Source organism: Oncorhynchus keta, chromosome 4 (assembly GCF_023373465.1).
Source record: "Oncorhynchus keta strain PuntledgeMale-10-30-2019 chromosome 4, Oket_V2, whole genome shotgun sequence".
Taxonomy (NCBI): Eukaryota; Metazoa; Chordata; class Actinopteri; order Salmoniformes; family Salmonidae; genus Oncorhynchus; species Oncorhynchus keta.
In genome coordinates, this window is record NC_068424.1 from 45577181 (window position 1) to 45600739 (window position 23559).

At 41.3% G+C, this 23559-nt stretch overlaps 1 protein-coding gene across 1 annotated transcript in view; it reads left to right on the forward strand.

The window, feature by feature from the left end:
* The window catches only part of LOC118375600 (5-hydroxytryptamine receptor 4-like), a 149922-nt gene extending 128039 nt beyond the window's left edge, over positions 1-21883 (forward strand). Inside the window, exon 7 of the mRNA XM_035762179.2 lies at positions 16333-21883. Coding sequence (XP_035618072.1) covers positions 16333-16423 — 91 coding nt within the window. The 3' untranslated portion in view covers positions 16424-21883. The remainder of the gene's footprint in view (positions 1-16332) is intronic.
* The last annotated feature ends 1676 nt before the right edge of the window (positions 21884-23559 follow it).

The window sequence follows — 23559 nt, forward strand, 5'->3', positions numbered from 1 at the left end:
GCATGACACAAGTAATTTTTCCAACAATTGTTTGCCAACAGATTATTTCACCAATTCCAGTGGGTCAGAAGTTTTACATACACTAAATTGACTGTGCCTTTAAACATCTTGGAAAATTCCAGAAAATGATTTCATGGCTTCAGATGCTTCTGATAGGGTAATTGACACCCTTTCTTGTTTATTTTGTATTTATTTATTTTACCTTTATTTTACCAGGTAGGCTAGTTGAGAACAAGTTCTCATTTACAAATGCGACCTGGCCAAGATAAAGCAAAGCAGTTTGACACATACAACAACACAGTTACACATAGAATAAACAAACATACAATCAATAATATAGTAGAAAAATATATATATACAGCATGTACAAATGGGGTTAGATAAGAGAGGTAAGGCAATAAATAGGCCATGGTGGCGAAGTGATTACAATATAGCAATTTAACACTGGAATGGTAGAATGTGCAGAAGATGCATGTGCAAGTAGAGATACTGGGGTGCAAAGGAGCAAGATATATACATAAATACAGTATGGGGATGAGGTAGATTGGATGGGCTATTTACAGATTAGCTACAGTATGTACAGGTGCAGTGATCTGTGAGCTGCTCTGACAGCTGGTGCTTAAAGTTAGTGAGGGAGGTAAGTCTCCAGCTTTAGTGATTTTTGCAGTTTGTTCCAGTCATTGGCAGCAGAGAACTGGAAGGAGAGGCGGCCAAAGGAAGAATTGGCTTTGGGGGTGACCAGTGAGATATACCTGCTGGAGCATGTGCTACGGCTGGGTGCTGCTATGGTGACCAGTGAGCTGAGATAAGGCGGGGCTTTACCTAGCAGAGATTTGTAGATGACCTTGAGCCAGTGGGTTTGGCGATGAGTATGAAGCGAGGGCCAGCCAACGAGAGCATACAGGTCGCAGTGGTGGGTAGAATATGGGGCTTTGGTGACAAAACGGATGGCACTGTGATAGACTGCATCCAATTTGTTGAGTGGTGTTGGAGGCTATTTTGTAAATGACATCGCCGAAGTCGAGGATTGGTAGGATGGTCAGTTTGGCAGCATGAGGGTATGTTTGGCAGCATGAGTGAAGGATGCTTTGTTGCGAAATAGGAAGCCAATTCTAGATTTAATTTTGGATTGGAAATGTTTATTGTGAGTCTGGAAGGAGAGTTTACAGTCTAACCAGACTTTTTATTTTATTTCACCTTTATTTAACCAGGTAGGCTAGTTGAGAACAAGTTCTCATTTGCAACTGCGACCTGGCCAAGATAAAGCATAGCAGTGTGAACAGACAACACAGAGTTACACATGGAGTAAACAATTAACAAGTCAATAACACAGTAGAAAAAAAGGGGAGTCTATATACATTGTGTGCAAAAGGCATGAGGAGGTAGGCGAATAATTAGAATTTTGCAGATTAACACTGGAGTGATAAATGATCAGATGGTCATGTACAGGTAGAGATATTGGTGTGCAAAAGAGCAGAAAAGTAAATAAATAAAAACAGTATGGGGATGAGGTAGGTGAAAATGGGTGGGCTATTTACCAATAGACTATGTACAGCTGCAGCTATCGGTTCGCTCCTCAGATAGCAGATGTTTGAAGTTGGTGAGGGAGATAAAAGTCTCCAACTTCAGCGATTTTTGCAATTCGTTCCAGTCACAGGCAGCAGAGAACTGGAACGAAAGGCGGCCAAATTAGGTGTTGGCTTTAGGGATGATCAGTAAGATACACCTGCTGGAGCGCGTGCTACGGATGGGTGTTGCCATCGTGACCAGTGAACTGAGATAAGGCGGAGATTTACCTAGCATGGACTTGTAGATGACCTGGAGCCAGTGGGTCTGGCGACGAATATGTAGCGAGGGCCAGCCGACTAGAGCATACAAGTCGCAGTGGTGGGTGGAATACGGTGCTTTAGTGACAAAACGGATGGCACTGTGATAGACTGCATCCAATTTGTTGAGTAGTGTTGGAAGCTATTTTGTAGATGACATTGCCGAAGTCGAGGATCGGTAGGATAGTCAGTTTTACTAGGGTAAGTTTGGCGGCGTGAGTGAAGGAGGCTTTGTTGCGGAATAGAAAGCCGACTCTTGATTTGTTTTTCGATTGGAGATGTTTGATATGAGTCTGGTAGGAGAGTTTACAGTCTAGCCAGACCCCTAGGTACTTATAGATGTCCACATATTCAAGACACCTAAGTATTTGTAGTTATCCACATATTCTAAGTCAGAACCGTCCAGAGTAGTGATGCTGGACGGGCGGGCAGGTGCGGGGGACGATCAATTGAAAATCTTGCATTTAAGAGCAGTTGGAGGCCACGGAAGGAGAGTTGTATGGCATTGAAGCTCATCTGGAAGTTAGTTAAGTGTCCAAAGAAGGGCCAAAGGTATACATAATGGTGTCGTCTGCGTAGAGGTGGATCAAAGAATCACCAGCAGCAAGAGTGACATCATTGATGCATACAAAGAATAGAGTCGGCCCGAGAATTGAACCCTTTGGCACCCCCATAGAGACTGCCAGATGTCCGGACAACAGGCCCTCCAATTTGACACACTGAACTCTCTGAGAAGCAGTTGGTGAACAAGGCGAGGCAATCATTTAAGAAACCAAGGCTGTTGAGTCTACAAATAAGAAGGTTGTGATTGACAGTCGAGCAGCATTCCAATCTATGGGAATCTCAGACGATACGAAAGAGGTTGAACTAGAATAAGGGTTGCAACAATTTCGGCAGATCACTTTAGAAAGAGTGTCCAGATTGTCTAGCCCGGCTGATTTGTAGGGGTCCAGATCTTGCAGCTCTTTCAGAACATCAGCTATCTGGATTTGGGTGAAGGAGAAGTGGGGGAGGTTTGGGCGAGTTGCTGTGAGGAGCGCAGGCCTGTTGCCCGGGGTAGGGGTAGCCAGGTGGAAAGCATGGCCAGCCGTAGAAAAATGATTATTGAAATTCTCAATTATAGTGGATTTATCGGTGGTAACATTGCTTCCTTGCCTCAGTGCAGCTGGGAGGAGGTGCTCTTATTCTCCATGGACTTTACAGTGTTCCAGAACTTTTTTGAGTTTGTGCTACAGGTTGCAAATGTCTGCTTGAAAAATCCAGCCTTAGCTTTCCTAACTGCCTGTGTATATTTGTTCCTAACTTCCCTGAAAAGTTACATATCACGGGGCCTGTTCGATGCTAATGCAGAACGCCACAGGATGTTTTTGTGCTGGTCAAGGGCAGTCAGGTCTGGAGACAACCAAGGGCTATATCTGTTCCTGGTTCTACATTTTTTGAATGGGGCATGCTTATTTAAGATGGTGAGGAAGGCACTTTTAAAGAATAACAAGGCATCCTCTACTGACTGGATTAGGTCAATATCCTTCCAGGATACCCGGGCCAGGTCGATTTGAAAGGCCTGCTTGCTGAAGTGTTTTAGGGAGCGTTTGACAGTGATGAGGGGTGGTCATTTGACCGCAGACCCATTACGGATGCAGGCAATGAGGCAGTGATTGCTGAGATCTTGGTTGAAAACAGCAGAGGTGTATTTGGAGGGCAAGTTAGTTAGGATGATATCTATGAGGGTGCCCGTGTTTAAGGATTTGGGGTTGTACCTGGTGGGTTAATTGATAATTTGTGTGAGATTGAGGACATCAAGCTTAGATTGTAGGATGGCCGGGGTGTTAACCATGTCACAGTTTAGGTCACCTAGCAGCACGAGCTCTGAAGATAGATGGGGGGCAATCAATTCAATATATGGTGTCCAGGGCACAGCTGGGGGCAGAGGGTGGTCTACAGTAAGTGGCAACAGTGAGAGACTTGTTTCTGGAGAGATGGATTTTTAAAAGTAGAAGTTAGAATTGTTTGGGTACAGACGTAGAGAGTAAGACAACTCTATTTGAGTCAATTGGAGGTGTACCTGTGGATACATTTCAAGGCCTACCTTCAAACTCAGTGCCTCTTTCCTTGACATCATGGGAAAATCCATAGAAATCATCCTAGACCTCAGAAAATAAATTGTAGACCTCCACAAGTCTGGTTCATCCTTGGGAGCAATTTCCGGATGCCTGAAGGTACCACGTTCATCTGTATCAACAATAGTACGCAAGTATAAAACACCATGGGACCACGCAGCCGTCATACTGCTCAGAAAGGAGACACGTTCTGTCTGCTAGAGATGAATTTACTTTGGTGCGAAAAGTGCAAATTAATCCCAGAACAACAGCAAAGGACCTTGTGAAGATGCTGGAGGAAACAGGTACAAAAGTATCTATATCCACAGTAAAACAAGTCCTACATCGACATAACCTGAAAGGCCGCTCAGCAAGGAAGAAGCCACTGCTCCAAAACCGCCATAAAAAAGCCAGACTATGGTTTGCAACTGCACATGGGGAAAAGATCGTACTTTTTGGAGATATGTCCTCTAGTCTGATGAAAAAAATATATAACTGTTTGGCCATAATGACCATCGTTATGTTTGGAGGAAAAAGGGGGAGGCTTGCAAGCCGAAGCGCACCATCCCAACCGTGAAGTACAGGGGTGGCAGCATCATATTGTGGGGCTCTTTGCTACAGGAGGGACTGGTGCACTTCACAAAATAGATGGCATCATGAGGTAGGAAAATTATGTTGCTTCAATATATCCACATCTCAAGACATCAGTCAGGCAGTTAAAGCTTGGTCGCAAATGGGTATTCCAAATGGACAATGACCCCAAGCATACTTCCAAAGTTGTGGCAAAATGGCTTAAGGATAACAAAGTCAAGGTAAGTCAAGTGGCCATCACAAAGCCCTGACCTCAATCCTATAGAACATGTTTTGGCAGACCTGAAAAAGCGTGTGCGTGCAAGGAGGTCTACAAATCTGACTTCGTTACACCTGCTCTGTCAGGAGGAATGGGCCAAAGTTCACGCAACTTATTGTGGAATGTTTGACCCAAGTTAAACAATTTATAGGCAATGCTACCAAATACTAATTGAGTGTATGTAAACTTCTGACCCACTGGGAATGTGATGAAAGAAATAAAAGCTGAAATTAATCATTCTCTACTATTATTCTGACATTAGACATTCTTAAAATGAAGTGATCCTAACTGACCCAAGATAGGGAATTTTTACTTGGATTAAATGTCAGGAATTGTGGAAAAACTGTGTTTAAGTGTATTTGGCTAAGGTGTATGTAAACTTCCGACTTCAACTGTATATAAATAAGCTATTTCTTTTTTCTTTTTAATACATTTAAAAAACAGTTTTCCCTTTGTCATTATAGAGTATTGTGTGTAGATTGATGAGGAAAAAAAATACTTAAATCTGGAAATAGCCAAGGGGACTGAATGCTTTCCAAATGCACTGTATAGGCAACATGAAGGCACCTGGGACATTTCATTAAAAAGTTGGCATATGAATTTAAAGAACACAAGTGCAAGGTTGACATTCAATGCATGCTCCCCTAGAAAGGAGCATCAGCCAATCAGTGAATAGCCTGATGGTTACATTGTAGCGCTGTTGAGGAAAATCTACCACTGAAGTCAGAAGAAAGGGTCTCTCTCTCAAGGGGCTTTTGGCATGGGAAACATATGTTTATATTGCCAAATAAAGTGAAATAGATCATAAACAAAAGTGAAATGAACAGTAAACATTTCACTCACAATTGTTCCAAAAGAATAAAGACATGTCAAATGTAATATGTCTGTATACAGTGTTGTAATGAGTAGTTAAAGTACAAAAGGGAAAATAAATCAACATAAATATAGGTTATATTTGCAATGGTGTTTGTTCTTTACTGGTTGCCCTTTTCATGTCGCAACAGGTCCCAAATCTTGCTGCTGTGATTGCACACTGTGGTATTTCACCCAATAGAAATGGGAGTTTATCAAAATGTATTTGTTTTTGAATTCTTTGTGGGTGTAATCTGAGGGAAATATGAGTCTCTAATATGGTCATACATTTGGCAGGAGGTTAGGAAGTGCAGCTCAGTTTCCACCTAATTTTGTGGGCAGTGTACATGTAACAGTATAACTTTAGACCGTCCCCTCGCCCATACCCGGGCACGAACCAGGGACCCTCTGCACACATCAACAACAGTCACCCTCGAAGCATCGTTACCCATCGCTCCACAAAAGCCGCGGCCCTTGCAGAGCAAGGGGAACTACCACTTCAAGGTCTCAGAGCAAGTGACGTCACCGATTGAAACGCTATTTAGCGCGAACACCGCGAACTAGCTAGCCATTTCACATCCGTTACATACACATAGCCTGTCTTCTCTTGAGAGCCAGGTCTGCCTTCAGTGGCCTTTTTCTGTCTGTCCATAGTCAAAAATGTCCTTCATTTTCCGTCAGTCAAAGTGGTCTGCCACTGTGTACTCTCTGTTTAGGGCCAAATAGTATTCTAGTTTGCTCTTTTTTTTCCTTCATATTCTCTTTATATTCTTTTCAATGTGTCAAGTAATTATCTTTTTGTTTTCACATCATTTGGTTGGGTCTAATTGTGTTGCTGTCCTGGGGCTCTGTGGGGTCTGTTTGTGAACAGAGCCCAGGACCAGCCTGCTTAGAGGGCTCTTCTCCAGGTTTATTTTTTTGTAGATGATGGTTTTGTTATGGAAGGTTTGGGAATCGCTTTCTTTTAGGTGGTTGTATAATTTAATTCTACTCTGCATGCATTATTTGATGTTTTACATTGTACACGGGATATTTTTGCAGAATTCTGCATGCGGAGTCTCAATTTGGGGTTTGCCCCATTTTGTGAATTATTGGTTGGTGAGCAGACCCCAGTCCTCACAACCATAAAGGGCAATGGGTTCTATAAATGATTCACGTATTTTTAGCCAGATCCTAATTGGCATGTTGAATTTTATGTTCCTTTTGATGGCATAGAAGGCCCTTCTTGCCTTGTCTCTCAGATCGTTCACAGCTTTGAGGAAGTTACCTGTGGCACTGATGTTAAGGCCGAGGTATGTATAGTTTTTTGTGTGCCCTAGATGGAATTTGTATTTGTGGTCCTGGCAACCAGACCTTTTTTGGAACACCATTATTTTTTGTCTTACTGAGATTCACTGTCAGGGCCCAGGTCTGACAGTCTCTCTCTCACTCTCTCCCCGTCAATGTTTCCACCTTAAACAATAGTTGAATTTTTTGGGATTAACTCTGAACATATGATTTAAAGATGTTTGTTTTACAATGTCAGGGCATCACCTACAGTAAATCTGAGGGTTTTCGTCTTCAAGTGGACTGTAGGAAATTCAGCACTCTGGGCTATGTTGGACACAGTCCAGCTGCAAGTTTCTTGGAGAGTCCGTTCATTTTAGAGTACTCCTTCCATTTGTGTGGTTTCTGCTCTTTGTCATAGTGGTGTAGTATAATGTATAAATTATCATAAAAGCAACCATTGTGTCTTCAATATCAAATCAAATTGTATTTGTCACATACACATGGTTAGCAGATGTGAATGCGAGTGTAGCGAAATGCTTGTGCTTCTAGTTCCGAAAATGCAGTAATATCCAACGAGTAATCTAACCTAACAATTTCACAACAACTACCTTATACACACAAGTGTAAAGGAATGAATAAGAATATGTACATTAAAAAATATATGAATGAGTGATGGTATAGAACGACATAGGCAAGATGCAGTGGATGGTATAGAGTACAGTATATACATATGGGATAAGTAATGTAGGGTATGTAAACATATGAAGTGGCATTGTTTAAAGTGGCTAGTGATACATTTATTACATGCATTTTTCCATTATTAAAGTGGCTAGAGTTGAGTCAGTATGTTGGCAGCAGCCACTCAATGTTAGTGATGGCTGTTTAACAGTCTGATGGCCTTGAGATAGAAGCTGTTTTTCAATCTCTCGGTCCCTGCTTTGATGCACCTGTACTGACCTCGCCTTCTGGATGATAGCGGTGTGAACAGACAGTGGCTCGGGTGGTTGTTGTTGTCCTTGATGATCTTTATGGCCTTTCTGTGACATCGGGTGGTGTAGGTGTCCTGGAGGGCAGGTAGTTTGCCCCCTGTAATGCGTTGTGCAGACCTCACTACCCTCTGGAGAGGATTACTGTTATGGGCGGAGCAGTTGCCGTATCGGGCGGTGATACAGCCCAACAGGATGCTCTCGATTGTACATCTGTGTTTTTGGTGACCAGGCAAATTTCTTCAGTCTCCTGAGGTTGAAGACGTGCTGCTGCGCCTTCTTCACCACGCTGTCTGTGTGGGTGGACCATTTCAGTTTGTCCGTGATGTATACGCCGAGGAACTTAAAACTTACTACCCTCTCCACTACTGTCCTGTCGATACGGGGCTGCTCCCTCTGCTGTTTCCTGAAGTCCACAATCATCTCCTTTGTTTTGTTGATGTTGAGTGTTATTTTCCTGATACCACACTCCGAAGGCCCTCAGCTCCTCCCTGTAGGCCGTCTCGTCGTTGTTGGTAATCAAGCCTGCCACTGTAGTGTCATCTGCAAACTTGATGATTGAGTTGGAGGTGTGTATGGCCACGCAGTCGTGGGTGAACAGAGTACAGGAGAGGGCTCCAGTGTTGAGGATCAGCGGGGTGGAGATGTTGTTACCTACCCTCACCAGGGCGGCCCGTCAGGAAATCCGGGACCCAGTTGCACAGGGCGGGGTCGAGACCATGGGTCTCGAGCTTGATGACGAGTTTGGAGGGTACTATGGTGTTAATGCTGAGCTGTAGTCTATGAACAGCATTCTCAGATAGGTATTCCTCTTGTCCAGATGGGTTAGGGCAGTGTGATTGCGATTGCGTCGTCTGTGGACCTATTGGGGTGGTTAACAAATTGGAGTGGGTCTAGGGTGTCAGGTAGGGTGGAGGTGATATGGTCCTTGACTAGTCTCTCAAAGCACTTCATGGTGACGGAAGTGAGTGCTACAGGGCGGTAGTCATTTAGCTCAGTTACCTTAGCTTTCTTGGGAACAGGAACAATGTTGGCCCTCTTGAAGCATGTGGGGACAGCAGACTGGGATAAGTATTGATTGAATATGTCGGTAAACACACCAGCCAGCTGGTCTGCGCATGCTCTGAGGACACGCCTGGGGAAGCCATCTGGGCCTGCAGCGTTGCGAGGATTAACACGTTTAATTGTTTTGCTCACGTTGGCTGCAGTGAAGGAGAGCCCGCAGGGTTTGGTAGTGGTCAGTGGCACTGTATTGTCCTCAAAGCGAGCATAGAAGTGAAATGTGAAGAGTTTTAAAAGTCACTTTTGTATGAATTAGTCAATGAAACATCACACCTCTAACCATCACGTGTGTGGTGCAGCACGGTCCTGAATTATAAAAGCTTATGCTCTCCTGTTGGCGATGAGCAGGTAAACACTAGCTGATATTTTTTTAAAGTTTTCCGCCCATTGAAATATGTAATGTCATCTTGGGATGTTGTCTGCCAGCAGCTAGCTACAATTATTCATGAACAGCAGTCTGGTCTCACCTGAGTCAACGCTCTTCACCCTACTGTATTCCCCTGGCTGTGAGGCACACAGACTGTGATTTTTTAAATAATTTAAATGTAATATTTTATTTAACTAGGCAAGTCAGTTAAGAACTAATTCTTATTTTCAATGACGGCCTACCCCGGCCAAACCCGGACGACACTGTGCCAATTGTGCGCTGCCTTATGGGATTCCCAATCATGGCCAGATGTGATCCAGCCTGGATTTGAACCAGGGACTGTAGTGACACCTCTTGCACTAAGATGCAGTGCCTTAGACTGCTGCACCACTCGGGAGCCTAAATTGTGGGAATGTTCTCAAAGAAAATGCTATATTATTTTTCTCCCATCGGAAAGCGGGGATAGGACCCCCTTTAGTGCGGTCCTCAACTAATCTATGGCCATAGAACTTCAGGTGTTGGGGCCGGCCTCTGAAAGTATTGCAAGATTTTTTAATCTGGTTTATGTGAAGACAAAAAGGCATCAGACTTGTACATTTACAGCACACTCCTCTCCACAACACATGTTTAAAAACATGTTCACACACAAAGGTTTACTCTGTCTTATTCTCATTACTCAACACTCTCTCTCTCTGTCAAACACACACAGACACACCTCACACGCACACACACACACACACATCTGAATTGCAAGGTAAACAGACTTCTCCTCTCCCAGGGGACTCATAGGTACGTTTCTTATTTTTGCTCTCTCCATATTGGCTCCTCATTCCAGTCAAAGAAACAATCAGGTCAGGAATGCTCTACCACTGCAACGGCAACCGTCACTCAACTAGAAGTAATCAAACTATCTTTGTTCCATGTAGAGTTTCAGCATGTTGATGTTATCATCTTAAAACAGACACAACGTTCCTCCAACTACCACAGCTGGCTTCCCTGTGTGTTAGCTAGCCTGGACACCCACAGCTGCCTGCTGGAATTTGGTGCCTTTCTGGCCCCTGCCCTGATTGTGTGTGTGTTTCTAACCAGCCAGAGAGCTGTTCGTATTCTGGACCCCTCACTGAAAGATCAATCACACTGCTTGGCTTCTCTCTGTGGTCCTGCCAGTCTTGCACTGGGCCCTGTTTGGAGTTCCATGTCTATATCCAGATTAGCATATGGACATTCTGTATGATGGAGCTCCATGTCTATATCCAGATTAGCATATGGGCATTCTGTATGATGGAGCTCCATGTCTATATCCAGATTTGCATATGGGCATTCTGTTAAATGGTGCTCCATGTCTATATCCAGATTAGCATATGGGCATTCTGTATGATGGAGCTCCATGTCTTTATCCAGATTTGCATATGGGCATTCTGTTAAATGGTGCTCCATGTCTATATCCAGATTAGCATATGGGCATTCTGTATGATGGAGCTCCATGTCTGTATCCAGATTAGCATATGGGCATTCTGTATGATGGAGCTCCATGTCTGTATCCAGATTAGCATATGGGCATTCTGTATGATGGAGCTCCATGTCTGTATCCAGATTAGCATATGGGCATGCTGTATGATAGAGCTCCATGCCTGTATCCAGATTAGCATATGGGCATTCTCTATGGTGCCATGTCTCATTTAAGGCCCCCTTCAAAAATAAATTTCTATATTAATGAATTTCTTATGTAAATGAGGTTCCTATGTTAATGCGACTTTGCATAAATAAATACTGGAAACAACAGTGGGTAGTGGCTGTGGAGTAGTACCCTTCATTCCGCCTACATCCTCAGAGACAATAGCTTGCTTAATCAGGTATCGTTCAATAAAGACTTCTGGGGCGCCCCCCTGCTGGCGTGCCTGTCCCTCTTCTGGAGAAAGACAGGTGGAACGTGAGCCCCAGCGTAATGAAGGGAGGCCCCTCCTGCTGTGTCCCGATGCCCTCCCTGTGCCCTGTGTCATGTCAAAAATCTTCCCAGCGTGAAATAGTTCCCAATCGTTCTGATTGTGTTGTGATTGTGACATCATGTTGTAAAGATTTTCACAGCGTGAAAATGTTCCCAGTCAATAATTTGCACGTGTGTCTGTGTGGATGGCTGAGCTCATGCAGATGTTTCTCTCACACCCCCTCGCCCTTCATTTGGCTAGCTAACTAGCATAATTAGCTATAAACTGGTAAAGATGGCATCTTCTCAGAGGTGTGCAGTTTTAACTTGTTTGTATAGCTAACTAATTAACTAAAAAACATATATGCACTGGCAATCGAAAACGTAGCACCCAAGTCTTTGCAATTGCAAAAAAATCTCTCCTCACATCAACCCTCAGCACTTCGACACATAAGTCCGGGAATTTATATGCTGACCTTACGCCCCAACGAGCTTCTGATTGATCAGAGTCAATACTCCTGGCCATAATTTGATATGCAGATGTGTGAAGCAAATGCGCATGTAGACAGAACAGTGTTTTGAGGTTGAGGGAGGGTGAGAGAGAAACATCCGCATGAGCTCGGACATCCACAAAAAATTATGCAATTATTGAACTGGGAACATTTACATTTTAGAACACAATCAGAACGATCAGAACTATTTCACGCTGGGAAGCTTTTTACGTGACACCCTTGTGTGAACCAGAACATGTTGGAGTAGATTAGTTTGTAATAGATTCCATCTCCTCCTCCAAAAGAAGGTTGGAATTGCAGAATTGCCTATTACCAAGAGGAGCTGGGTTTTGCTTCCCTATTTAATTCCAAACAGCTCAGTATGTAAGCTTTGACCCCTGCTCCTCTGCCATAGATTGCCTATTACCAAGAGGAGCTGGGTTTTGCTTCCCTATTTAATTCCAAACGCTCAGTAAGGAAGCTTTGACCCCTGCTCCTCTGCCATAGATTGCCTATTACCAAGAGGAGCTGGGTTTTGCTTCCCTATTTAATTCCAAACGCTCAGTAAGGAAGCTTTGACCCCTGCTCCTCTGCCATAGATTGCCTATTACCAAGAGGAGCTGGGTTTTGCTTCCCTATTAAATTCCAAACAGCTCAGTAAGGAAGCTTTGACCCCTGCTCCTCTGCCATAGATTGTGCTCCTTAGCAGGCTGAAATGGAAAAACATTTATTCTTCGATCTGACGTCGCCCCCAGATAAACAAACTGGAAAACATGTTATTATCTAATTAGTTAGATTCTCAGCCCCGCTCTCTGATTCATTTAATTTCACTATATTTTCAAACGGATGCCCATTCTGTTTAGTCATTTTCTGAACAAAGTTGTTCAGACAAAATTTGTTAGAATGAGCACATGTATTTATTCTCCAAGACCAAAGTTGAAAAGTTTAAGCCCTCACAATAAATTATGGTGTTCACTTTGAATTACCATCCTCTACCAGAGTAGCTGCAAATGTATACAGTAATTCTTGTTCTAGTTACATTATGGAGTTTGTTGAACTCTCAGAGGCAGCACTGTGTCTAACCCACAGTGAAGCATATGGCACAGATCAAACACTTGACTGCTGTGGCCACAGCTGAGTGGCTGTTATGCTGTGGTCAGTGGTAATGAGCCATTAATACCAATCAGATGAGACCTGGGCTCATATCCACAAAGCGTCTCAGAGTAAGAGTGCTGATCTAGGATCAGTTTTGCCTTTTAGATACTAATGAATAAGATTATATTGACAGATCCTAGATCAGCACTCCTACTGTTCTCTCGAACACTTCCTTGATCATCCACCACCAGTTTACTGTATATACAGGGCAGGTGACAAAAGGCAGATATTTATTCCTATTTCTAAACTTGCCCAAGTAACAGTTTTGGATTCAGGAAGCCTACATTGTTTGTGACTTCTAATTCTTAAGAGTCTAAGCCGTTGGTGGTTCAGGAAACCAAAAATATACAAATGTTTTAGAACACCTACTAATTCAAGGATTTTTCTTTATTTTTACTATTTTCTACATTGTAGAATAATAGTGAAGACATCAAAACTATGAAATAACACATATGGAATCATGTAATAACCAAAAAAGTGTTAAACAAATCAGTGGTATTTTATATTTGAGATTCTTCAAATAGCCACCCTTTGCCTTTGACAGCTTTGCACACACTTGACATTCTCTCAGGCAGCTTCATGAGGTAGTCACCTGCAATGCATTTCAATTAACATGTTTTAATTTAAATGGGGGGGGGGGGGTAAAGACGAAGTCCATATTATGTTAAGAACAGCTCAAATAAGCAAAGAGAACTTTACTTTAAGACATGGTCAGTCAATACGGAAACTGGCTCTCATGAGGACCGCCACTGGAATGGAAGACCCAGAGCACAGCATATGTAAAAAAAATAAAATAAAAAGGATATCTCTAGCTTAACCCTTTCTCCTACAATTTCCATCAAAATCTGTCTGTTTAAGCTGTAGCTTTCTGTATTTTTGTTGTTGCATGGGGTGCATCTCAATCCACTGCATCCGCCGATGGCAGAACTAAAGCGGTGTTTGTCAGACCATGAGACATCCTGACAATCGGTCTACTCACTAACCCCTCTGTGGAAAGACGAGACTCTCATGAACACAATGGTGTTCTCCGTTTTTGCTCTACCACCCTACAAGCCTCACGGGACTAATATGACCACTCTGTGGAAAGGTGAATCTGTTACGAACACGTACAGTACATGTCGTTTGTTTTGCTCTAACAAGACTCGTCTCAAGGTCATAGGTACCAGTAAAAAAATGTATGGAAGTATATATGGAGAAAGAAAAAGTTTCCTGATCTTTCTTATATCTCTCAGCTATAGAACAGACACTTCAGAACAAACTTTCTTTAGATTTTTTTGGGGGGGACAATCTTTTCCATTTAGTGAATCTTTTATTCAGTGAGTTATGGGCTAATAGCAGTAATGCCAAATTCAATGTTTCATCAAATATTTTTTAAATATCTTTTTGGATACCTTAAGTGGTCTTAAAATGTTTCAGAAAATAATTAAATGATCCTTGGTATGACCATCTTAAATCAATTCCATATGTTATCTTAGTAGAACCCCTACCCCGGCTTTGACAGGGCTTAGACTCTAGAGGGTTTCAAACTGACAGATTCTGATGGGATTTTTTATTTATCAGGTTACTTAGATTAACATACCGTCACTAGACTCTAGGGGTTTTAAAGCCCAGCGACTAGCAAAACTGTTTATATGAACCGTAAGACAAGCTCTCTAAAAGGTTTGGATGGATTATATTAAAATGTCAGCGGTTAAGCGTTAATAAAGTCAGGATGAGAATCAGAGAGAGGGCAGCAGAGAATGGGTGGTGGCCATGCCAGTCAAGAGGGTGCTCTGGCCTATTGTATGTGTTCCTGCTATCCCTTAGTACAGAGCTCAGGATCTGCTATAGGGATACAGAGAAAGAGAGGAGATGGACTCATCTGCCCCTCCATCACTGCAATTACTACATCCTAATGTACTATACCTAAGTCATGTGTTTCCAGGGCATTTTATCCATTAGGAGCAGTGTCACCATCTTCCTTTCAGTCTGTGGTTCTCTCTGTGGGTAATTGGTACCACTATATCAGTTGTACCACCACAAGCAGGACATTTAGGGTTAAACACTGCAATGTGGTAGCAATTTTGGGTTCTGCTCCATTGGAAAGCTCTAGCACATTTCCTTAAATCCCGGAACATTAGACAGTTTTGAGGGTTTTTTTTTAAAGTACATTTCACAGCCAATTTCTAAGCAGGAATTGCCTTTGGTTTGGTTGTTTATGAAAACAGATCCTAATGGTTTTAGGATGGCTTCCACCTCTCAAACAGAGACAATGAGTCAATATGACAGTGAATTGTTTGATACACTTCAACGTAAGCGATTTACTCCAGAGAAATCACTCATGATATGGTTTCCAAATGGTGTTTCTTTCTCACCTGTTTGATGATTGGCTTTCTTGCACGTGGGAAATGTAATTTAGTTAGCGTGATTCTTTTATGCAATGAGTTTTGCCATATTCATATGTCTCAATTTCCCTTGAAAGTGTGTTTTAGATTTGGAGTGAATGAATGATCACGTTACAGTCGATGTGACCGTTTTGTACTTTATAGGGCGCTCATTCCAACTTCTGATTATATGTCCTTTGATTATATGAAGCGTCACAGAAGTTGAAGAAATACGAAACTGTTGATCATATCTCTGACTCATTTGAGAGTTAGCGAAGTAATGTTTTACTGTGTCAGAAGAAATAAGTATTAAGAAAACATCTGTGGCCCTAAACTTGTCAAAGTTAAAATCATGACTTGCGTCTAAAATGTGCAGCCGGATGGTTTTCACTCACCGTTCTGTATCGTCAACATGACACGTTTTCAGCCATCCATTGAAGGAAAAAATGTCTGCCTTTTTGGTGTATCTTCAAGTTCTCATGATGCCAGATGGTGAAAGGGATAGTCATCTCGAGTAGGAGTATTGTAGACTTGGCACTGGCTTGGCTCAGCCTCCTATCCCACTTTTCTATGTTGGATAGTATGATTTATGGGGTATAATTTCTATAATGGATCTGAATATTGTCATTTAAAGCATGCTGACAACATTGTAGGTTTATCACTAATCCTGATTTATCATGACCCTTAGAGTGAACCAGTTAAGGTTTCACTGAAGTTCCACTCCTTTATTGCAGCCAACAACAACCCCAGAAAAGAGAAAGTCAGGCTCACCTCCGCTGAGCCAACCCCACTTTACTGTAATCCCAGAGCTTCACATTAACCAGACTGCTTGAATCAGGCAGGAGTGCTGCTTGCTTCATGTGGTTTTAAGTTACTTAACAATAACTCTCTCATTTTAAGGGTAGGCTACAAGTTCAACAAAACGGTGAGTCCTGTGTAAAAATCTATTGTTCTGTTCATTCTGTGAAATGTTTGTTTTACGAGTTCATCATCAAAAAGTATTGATGCATCTCGGATATCAAAGTTAATTGAATGATTACCCAATGTCAGGTTGAAATTAAATGTTACATTCTGTGTTTGTATAATTTCAGGTATGCTGCCCTGCACAACGGAAACCATCTTGAAAAGGAAAAGCAGTCGTTGCAAAAAGAGGACATGGAGTCGCCGGAGTCCTGCTTCTGACAACCACAGACAGTCAGACAGGCACTACCCTGTGCAATCTGAGACAGGGACTGGGCCAGAACCAGCCCTAGAGGGAGTCATTCTAAGGCAGCCTCTCCCACTGAGAGACCGCCAAACCAACAACATGTTTGGACTGAATTCTTAGTAGTTGGGATCGATTATGGACTGTGGAATACTTTAAGGTGAATAATGTTGCCAAAGCTATTTGATATTAACTTTGTTTTAAGATGTGTCGTTTCGTATTTCCTTTGCTTAGAAAAGGAAGAAAAACACTCAATCTTTCTGATCCACTATAGCTAGCTCTGTTAGTTAACGGATGTTCCAGTAATGCTTAGTGTTATCTGTCACCAATATAAACATTTCAATAAGCTTTATTGATCTAAGGAGGTGCAATTTCACACAGGCACAGAGGGCTCATAACCCCTTCATTTCGAATTAAGTATTAACTTGAAAATGTTCTCATTTTATTCAACTTCAGGTCTCTTATCTCTCTCTGTCATTGGTGCCCTATACTCAATCACTATCAGCCTAGATCCCATAACTTTCCTTTGATGCTTTGCATAATCTTCAAAAGCCGAAAGTGATAACGTATTTTAGCACACTCACGGTATGGTATGTGATGAAATCATTCAGCCCCTGAAGTGTATTATTAGCTACTACACTTCATAAATGATCCCTTCTCTCTCATGACTCCTCTCTCAGATGTCGACAAAGATGGACCGTGCAATAAGATGGACATGTTTTTAAAGATTATGGTTGCTGAAGCAATTTAATCTTGGTCACAGTATTTTGCCTCCTACTGATGTGTGTTGTCTACTACAGTACGTGCATACTACGTACAGTATGTGGGTGCATGCTTGAGATCATGTCCTATACTTCATGAAGGGCCCCTCTGAACACCACGTGTTCAGTCTAGTCCACAGCAACATCCCATTTCTTATGCATTACGAACAGTAGTCCGAAAACATTTGCTAGAGTGTACTACAATTTTCCGGCATTTTGTATTCATGAACAATCCGAGGTATCCCTTGAAATGTATATTTACCTGCACCTGAAATGTGAACATTGACTTTCTTTTCCTGTGCCATTCCAAAGCAAACCATTCCACTTGCTGAATCCTTCAGCAGGCTACCAATGATGACTAGCTCGTTTAAAAGGCAATCGCCACCAAAGCCAGCATTTCATTTTCAATAAGTCACCAAATAGAGGCTCAATGGTTCAGTTAATAACATTCTGTCCAAAACACTGGGAATATTTCCTTTCAGAAAACAATGCAAAGAAATTATACATAGTCATATACAGCAGGATGTAAAGAATACCAACTGCATTTTCCCCAACTGTTAAACACACATTCAGGCGACGTCTCCCAGCAACTTAAACAAAATGACACTGTTGATTTGAACTTCCTGATGAAATGTCCAATCTTAAAGGGGCAGTGCAGTCAAAAACATTATTTACCATTTTTTTGTATGATATTTCCAGACTATCAGGTCGAAATTACACCCTGAAATTGTGAAAATTATGAAAATGCCCTTTAAGTGTAAGCTTTTTGAAGAAAAACCAGCAGGCCCTCCATGGAATGAGTTTGACACATCTACCCTAGAGTCTAGACCAGAGTTTCCCAACCCTCTCCTCAGATGTTTCACATTTGAGTTTTAACCCTAAACTACCACATCTGATTCAATTAGGCAAAGGCGTGAGGATTAGTTGACTAATTGAATCAGGTGTGCCAGTTTAGAGTTAAAACAAAAATGTGAGCGGGTTGGGAAACCCTGGTCTAGATGATCCAATCAGATGTGTCAGTACATCCACACGATCAGTCTGAGCATTTAAATTGCAAAAGAAGGCTCAGGGAAATAAATGATAGACAAATATATTTTGATTTACAATCATGAAATAAACACTCAGTGATTTATTAGACACTGAGTGATGATTTAAAAACATCAAATGAAAAAGACTGCATGAGGCTTTAATAGAAAGCCCAGCAGAGGATCCTGTTTTTATAATGTACATGTTGATACATAAATATCGGAATGACCATTTAAGTTGTCTCTGAGTGGGGTGTTTGGGGCAAGGTTGAGTGTGTTACGCAGTGTCCAGTAGCATTAAGCCATAAGTCATTACATCCATCCTGTCTTCCTCCTTACAAAATGTCAGTCACTCCCTCCTTCCCTCCTGTCCTTGGACTCAATCTTTCCCGTGAAGATTTTTGAAGTGGATTTAACAAGTGACATCAATAAGGGATCATCGCTTTCACCTGGATTCACCTGGTCAGTCTGTCATGGAAAGAGCAGGTGTCAATAATGTTTTATACACCCAGTGTAGGCAGAGCCTTTACAGTGCTATACTCTTCTGGAACAGATTTTAAACCAATGTTGTTTTTTTCATGCTCCTCAAAAAAAGCTATTTATCTCAGACTGTGACCTCTTCATAATTGAAGCACTAGCACTTTAGTAATATATAGATAATGATGTAAAAAAAAGTATTTTCATCAGTTGATCGTCCACGACCAATTTTATAAACAAAGGTATTTTGATCACTTAAATGATTTCCTTTTCATTCATCCTGAAGATTTGATTTTGTATTGTATTTTTGATGATACATTCAGAAAAGTCTGTAGTGCATTATTTTGGATACAAAGGTAAATGCCACATGTACAATCCATGAAGACCCATTCTAATGATATAATAATCAAAATAGTCTCAAATCGTTCCCTTTGTGAGTGGGACTTTACTTGCTTACAGTGCAAACAATGCAACATAATGTTTGTCCATGAACAATCGTAAAATTGAATTTGTATATCTTTGTTTGTGTTTCCTTTTTCAGGAATTTAATTCAGCCAATTAAGAAGATGATATATGTATTGTACTTCCAGCATAATTAAGGCTTATATTTCTGGGATTTTAAAGTGTACATAGATGAATATTCTTCAGCAAAAAAAGTGGGATATGAGTCTGTCTCTTCAGTGAGCTTGAACAAAGCAATTATAATGGCTTTATATTCTTCATTCCAGTAGCTCTGCTGGCCTATCCTTCCAGCACAGTATAATGATAAAGCCTGAACATGTAAGCCACCATATACTACAGTACACATGTGTATGCATAGTCACATACAGCTGTTTTTTTATGTTCATAAACCTTGTACATCACAACATTTTATTGCTAGTTTTCAATTGACGTGGCCAGCATAAGAATTTCACCCAGACTCCAAAGGAGGGGGTTACCCTTCATGTTTTGTTTGTGATAATAGATGTGCTGCGTATATAATCCCCTGGGCCCGGCAGTTTCCATGACACCTGGAATATACATCTCTGTGATCAACATGTATGGTACATTATGTGTTGGTGGTTGAAAGTCCAGAATTAGAACACAACCTGTGGAGATTTAAGAGGAAAACCACCTGCGGTAATAACATAACTTTCACCATTTACTTTAGTTACACCCCTAAGGTAGATTTGAAAGGAGAACCGTCAACTACCTAATTTTATATTGTATAGTCAGATACCAGTTACACAATATGCAGCCTAATTATTTATCAGACGTTTTAAAAACAGACGTGATACTAGGAATGGTACAGTAATACATTGTACTTTCCCTGTGAATAGTCCTGTAGGACCTCCTTTAGTCCTTGTTGAATTACATACACGTAGAGTTGGGACAATCAACCAAAAATGATCGACACCGACCAAGGCATTTCGTCCATTAGGATAAGTAGCCTATACTAGAGAAATGTGGAGTTTGAAATGAGTTTGCTAATATGGGTGATTGTTAATGGAACAGTTGATGGCTACAACCATCAAACTAGTAGTAAGTAATATTTTAAAGCAGGGATCCCCAACCTTTTCTAGCATGAGAGCTACGTTTAAAAATAAATGTATTATGTCACCAGTTACACAATAAATTATTGGTTTCAAATTGACACATTATCATTTTTTCCTCTCACCTGCAGCTCTTCCTTGGGTCCTTAGTGTACAAGAGAAAGTAGTTCCTTATGTTTTTTGTCAATATACCTGGTAAAATAAATGGTTTATAAACTACTCTAAGCGGGGCCCTTAAAAATCAGATTTTTTTTTCACATAAATTCTGTTTCAGATTTTCCTAAATTACATTGCTTTATTTTTCACTTTGAAAATTCCTATTGTTTATAGAGAAACGACATTGGATGTTCTGAGCTTAAATCACATAAGACCTTTTTTTTTTAGGTGTGGAAGAAATTTAGATTTTTGATTGTAATTCCTCTTTAATTGCGCATCTGGTGACTGAGGAATGTGCCGGTCTAAACATGGTTCTGTACTGCTGCTTCTCAATTCATGACAAAGTATATCATACAAATTACAGTATATACTTAATTATGATATACTTCTGCCAGGTAAGCCAGCTTTGCGGTTAACATTTAATTGAGAATGTTTTGGGGGGAGTTGTATATAGCATACTTCAGAATTGTTTGAAGAGCTACTCATAGTTGGGCTTCTCGTGATCGACCTGTTGGAGACCCCTGGTTTAAAAAAGATGTGGTAAAGTTTAAGGTAATGTCATAAACGTATCATTCTATTTAACATTATCGCACAAATTCTGGCTATTTATCATGATCTGGATTTATTCTCCATATCGCCCAGCTCTACATGCATGTACGTAAAGGTTAAGGCGATGATTAATTAAATGCTTCACCTGTTCATTAGTGATCAGAACCACAGGCATCTGTCCCCGTGGTGTGTTCCCCAGCCTCTGCATGTTGAGAACATCTGAGAGTGGCTGAACTCTGAGTTGGGCCGTATCCACAAAGCGTCTCAGAGAAGGAGTGCTGAGCTAGGATCTGTCTATACAATCTTATTCGTTATGAACTAAAATGCTAAAATGATCTTAGATCAGCACTCCTACCCAGAGATGGATACGGACCCAGTTGTCTAGAGACAGAGGCAAGGGACGGCATCTGGTGTAGAGCCACAATGTAATATACAGATCAAGTCAATTGTAACCTACATAACTCATCTGGGGAGATATTGGACAATGAGGAAGAATAAAATGAAATATGTCGTTTCAACAAACCAAAGTTTGTTGCAGCAAATGTCATTACCTCCAAACATACACAAATGTTGCTACTTTTACAACTCAACACAGTATTGCGTTTTTAAAAGGTTGTTCAGATATAACCAATGTCTGAGAAAGAGTTGTATCTCAAAGCCAAACATTCCCTTTAGGTTTGGATGCTTTGGCGCAATCGTTTTTCAGTTTCAGTTAGTCCCCAACATGTCATCACCGCCTTCACCCTAGGAACCTCCTCCAACCTTCCCCTCTCACTCTTTGGGCGCCACCTCTGAAGGCAGTGGAAGCTCACAGCATGAATGTGTTGTACAGTAAATCTCCCAACAGTGTTGTTGAAGAATAAACTTTTGTATTAAAACTCCTCAGTGTTTATTTTGATGGAACACAGACGAGTCACTATTTTCACGAACTTCCTCTCTGTCAGTGGGCCAGAACGTGTATGACTTTTTCTGTTGGTAGGTGAGAGCTCTAGTAAATAAATGATGATTTAAGATGGAGAGATGTTATTAATCCCCGGCGTCAAGTTTCTTATAGGCATCACCTGGTTTCAATAGGGAGCATGCTAGTAATTTAGATGACAGATAATAGTATCATTCAACCACTCCATAGAGCATTAGTTGTCTATTCCAAATGGAACGCATTCGCAGTGGAGTGTTCATTGGCTGCCTAGCTTGTTATATAATCGTGAATAAAGAGGGTCACTCCGGTAGGTAACCTTTACCCTTTTACCATAAGCAATGGCCTTCTGTTCCAGTCCCGCAGCACAGTTAGAATACAGCCTAATGATTCAGACAGCAGGAGATCATTTCTCCTTTAGCCTATAAGCTGTGTGCGTCACTCCCAACCTCTCCTATGGTTTATTTACAGTGCACAGGGACTGCATCAGACAGAGAGTCTTTCGAATAAACATACTACATGTACCAGGTAAAAGCAGACTTATCTGTGTGTAAATCTTATGTTTTTTAATGGAGTCCCATGGGTTCATAATTATGCTAACCATGTTAATGGTGCATAATGTCACAATGTCTCCTAAGGTGTACAGTAAGCCTAACGTTGAACATATCACAGAGGTCCACAAACATGCTGGGTTGTTGCTGCTGTCATTTTGGCCCCAAAACTGTGGACCATATGGCTCAGCTTGGTTACTGACAGACTTTTGACAGGCAAATACCACACATCCTGATTCCCAGACAGACCTAAGTATGACAGACAGACGTGAGCCTCATTACACAATGGCATGTTTCAATCGGATGGGAAACCCTTTACAGAGTCACAATATCCTGCAGCTGTCAAAGCAAGTTTTCCATAACTGGCTTAACAGATGGACTTGCCACATTGGGGTTTCATCTCTCTGTTTAGGATTACGATAGGCTATGTGCCTGACACACAAAGTAGTCCCCTTCTTTCGTCCTCTGCCTCTTGACTTTAAAATACATTTACTGTGTTTCCTCACACTCAATGCGCACGCGCATGCACGCACACCTGCACACACACACACACACACACACACACACACACACACACACACACACACACACACACACACACACACACACACACTCACACACACACTGTGCCATGACAAGTTGGGCTATTGCACAATCATCTATTTCCTTGTTTACTTTCAGAATCAATAGGTTGGCACTAAGCGTAGATATAATTGGTTTCAGGATTTACAAACCTCAATAGTCAGTCATATTTGCCTAATTCAATTCATTTCAGAAGCCGATTGGCCGTAGTACACAAACCTTCCTTATTTTCCTGCTTATTTTACTTCCTCTTTATTTCTCATACCTGACCTTCAGTTATGTATTTCTCAGTCTGTTAAGTGTGAATATAATTTTGGAAGACTTTTGGTCATTCCTCAACAAAGACTATTGTTTCAAAATAAACTTTAGTTTAAATGGAAATAGTTTCCTGTTGTTTTCCATGACCATGTTTGAATTCACAGTTTGGCCTGATTACAAAAAGGATGTATTGGTCCCTAACAGTTATCAAGCACCATGCTGAAGCTAACCTTATAAATATTGGGTGGAAACTGAACAATGTCTTTCCCTGATTGTCATGTGGAGGAGTAACCTGCTAAGTTGCAGA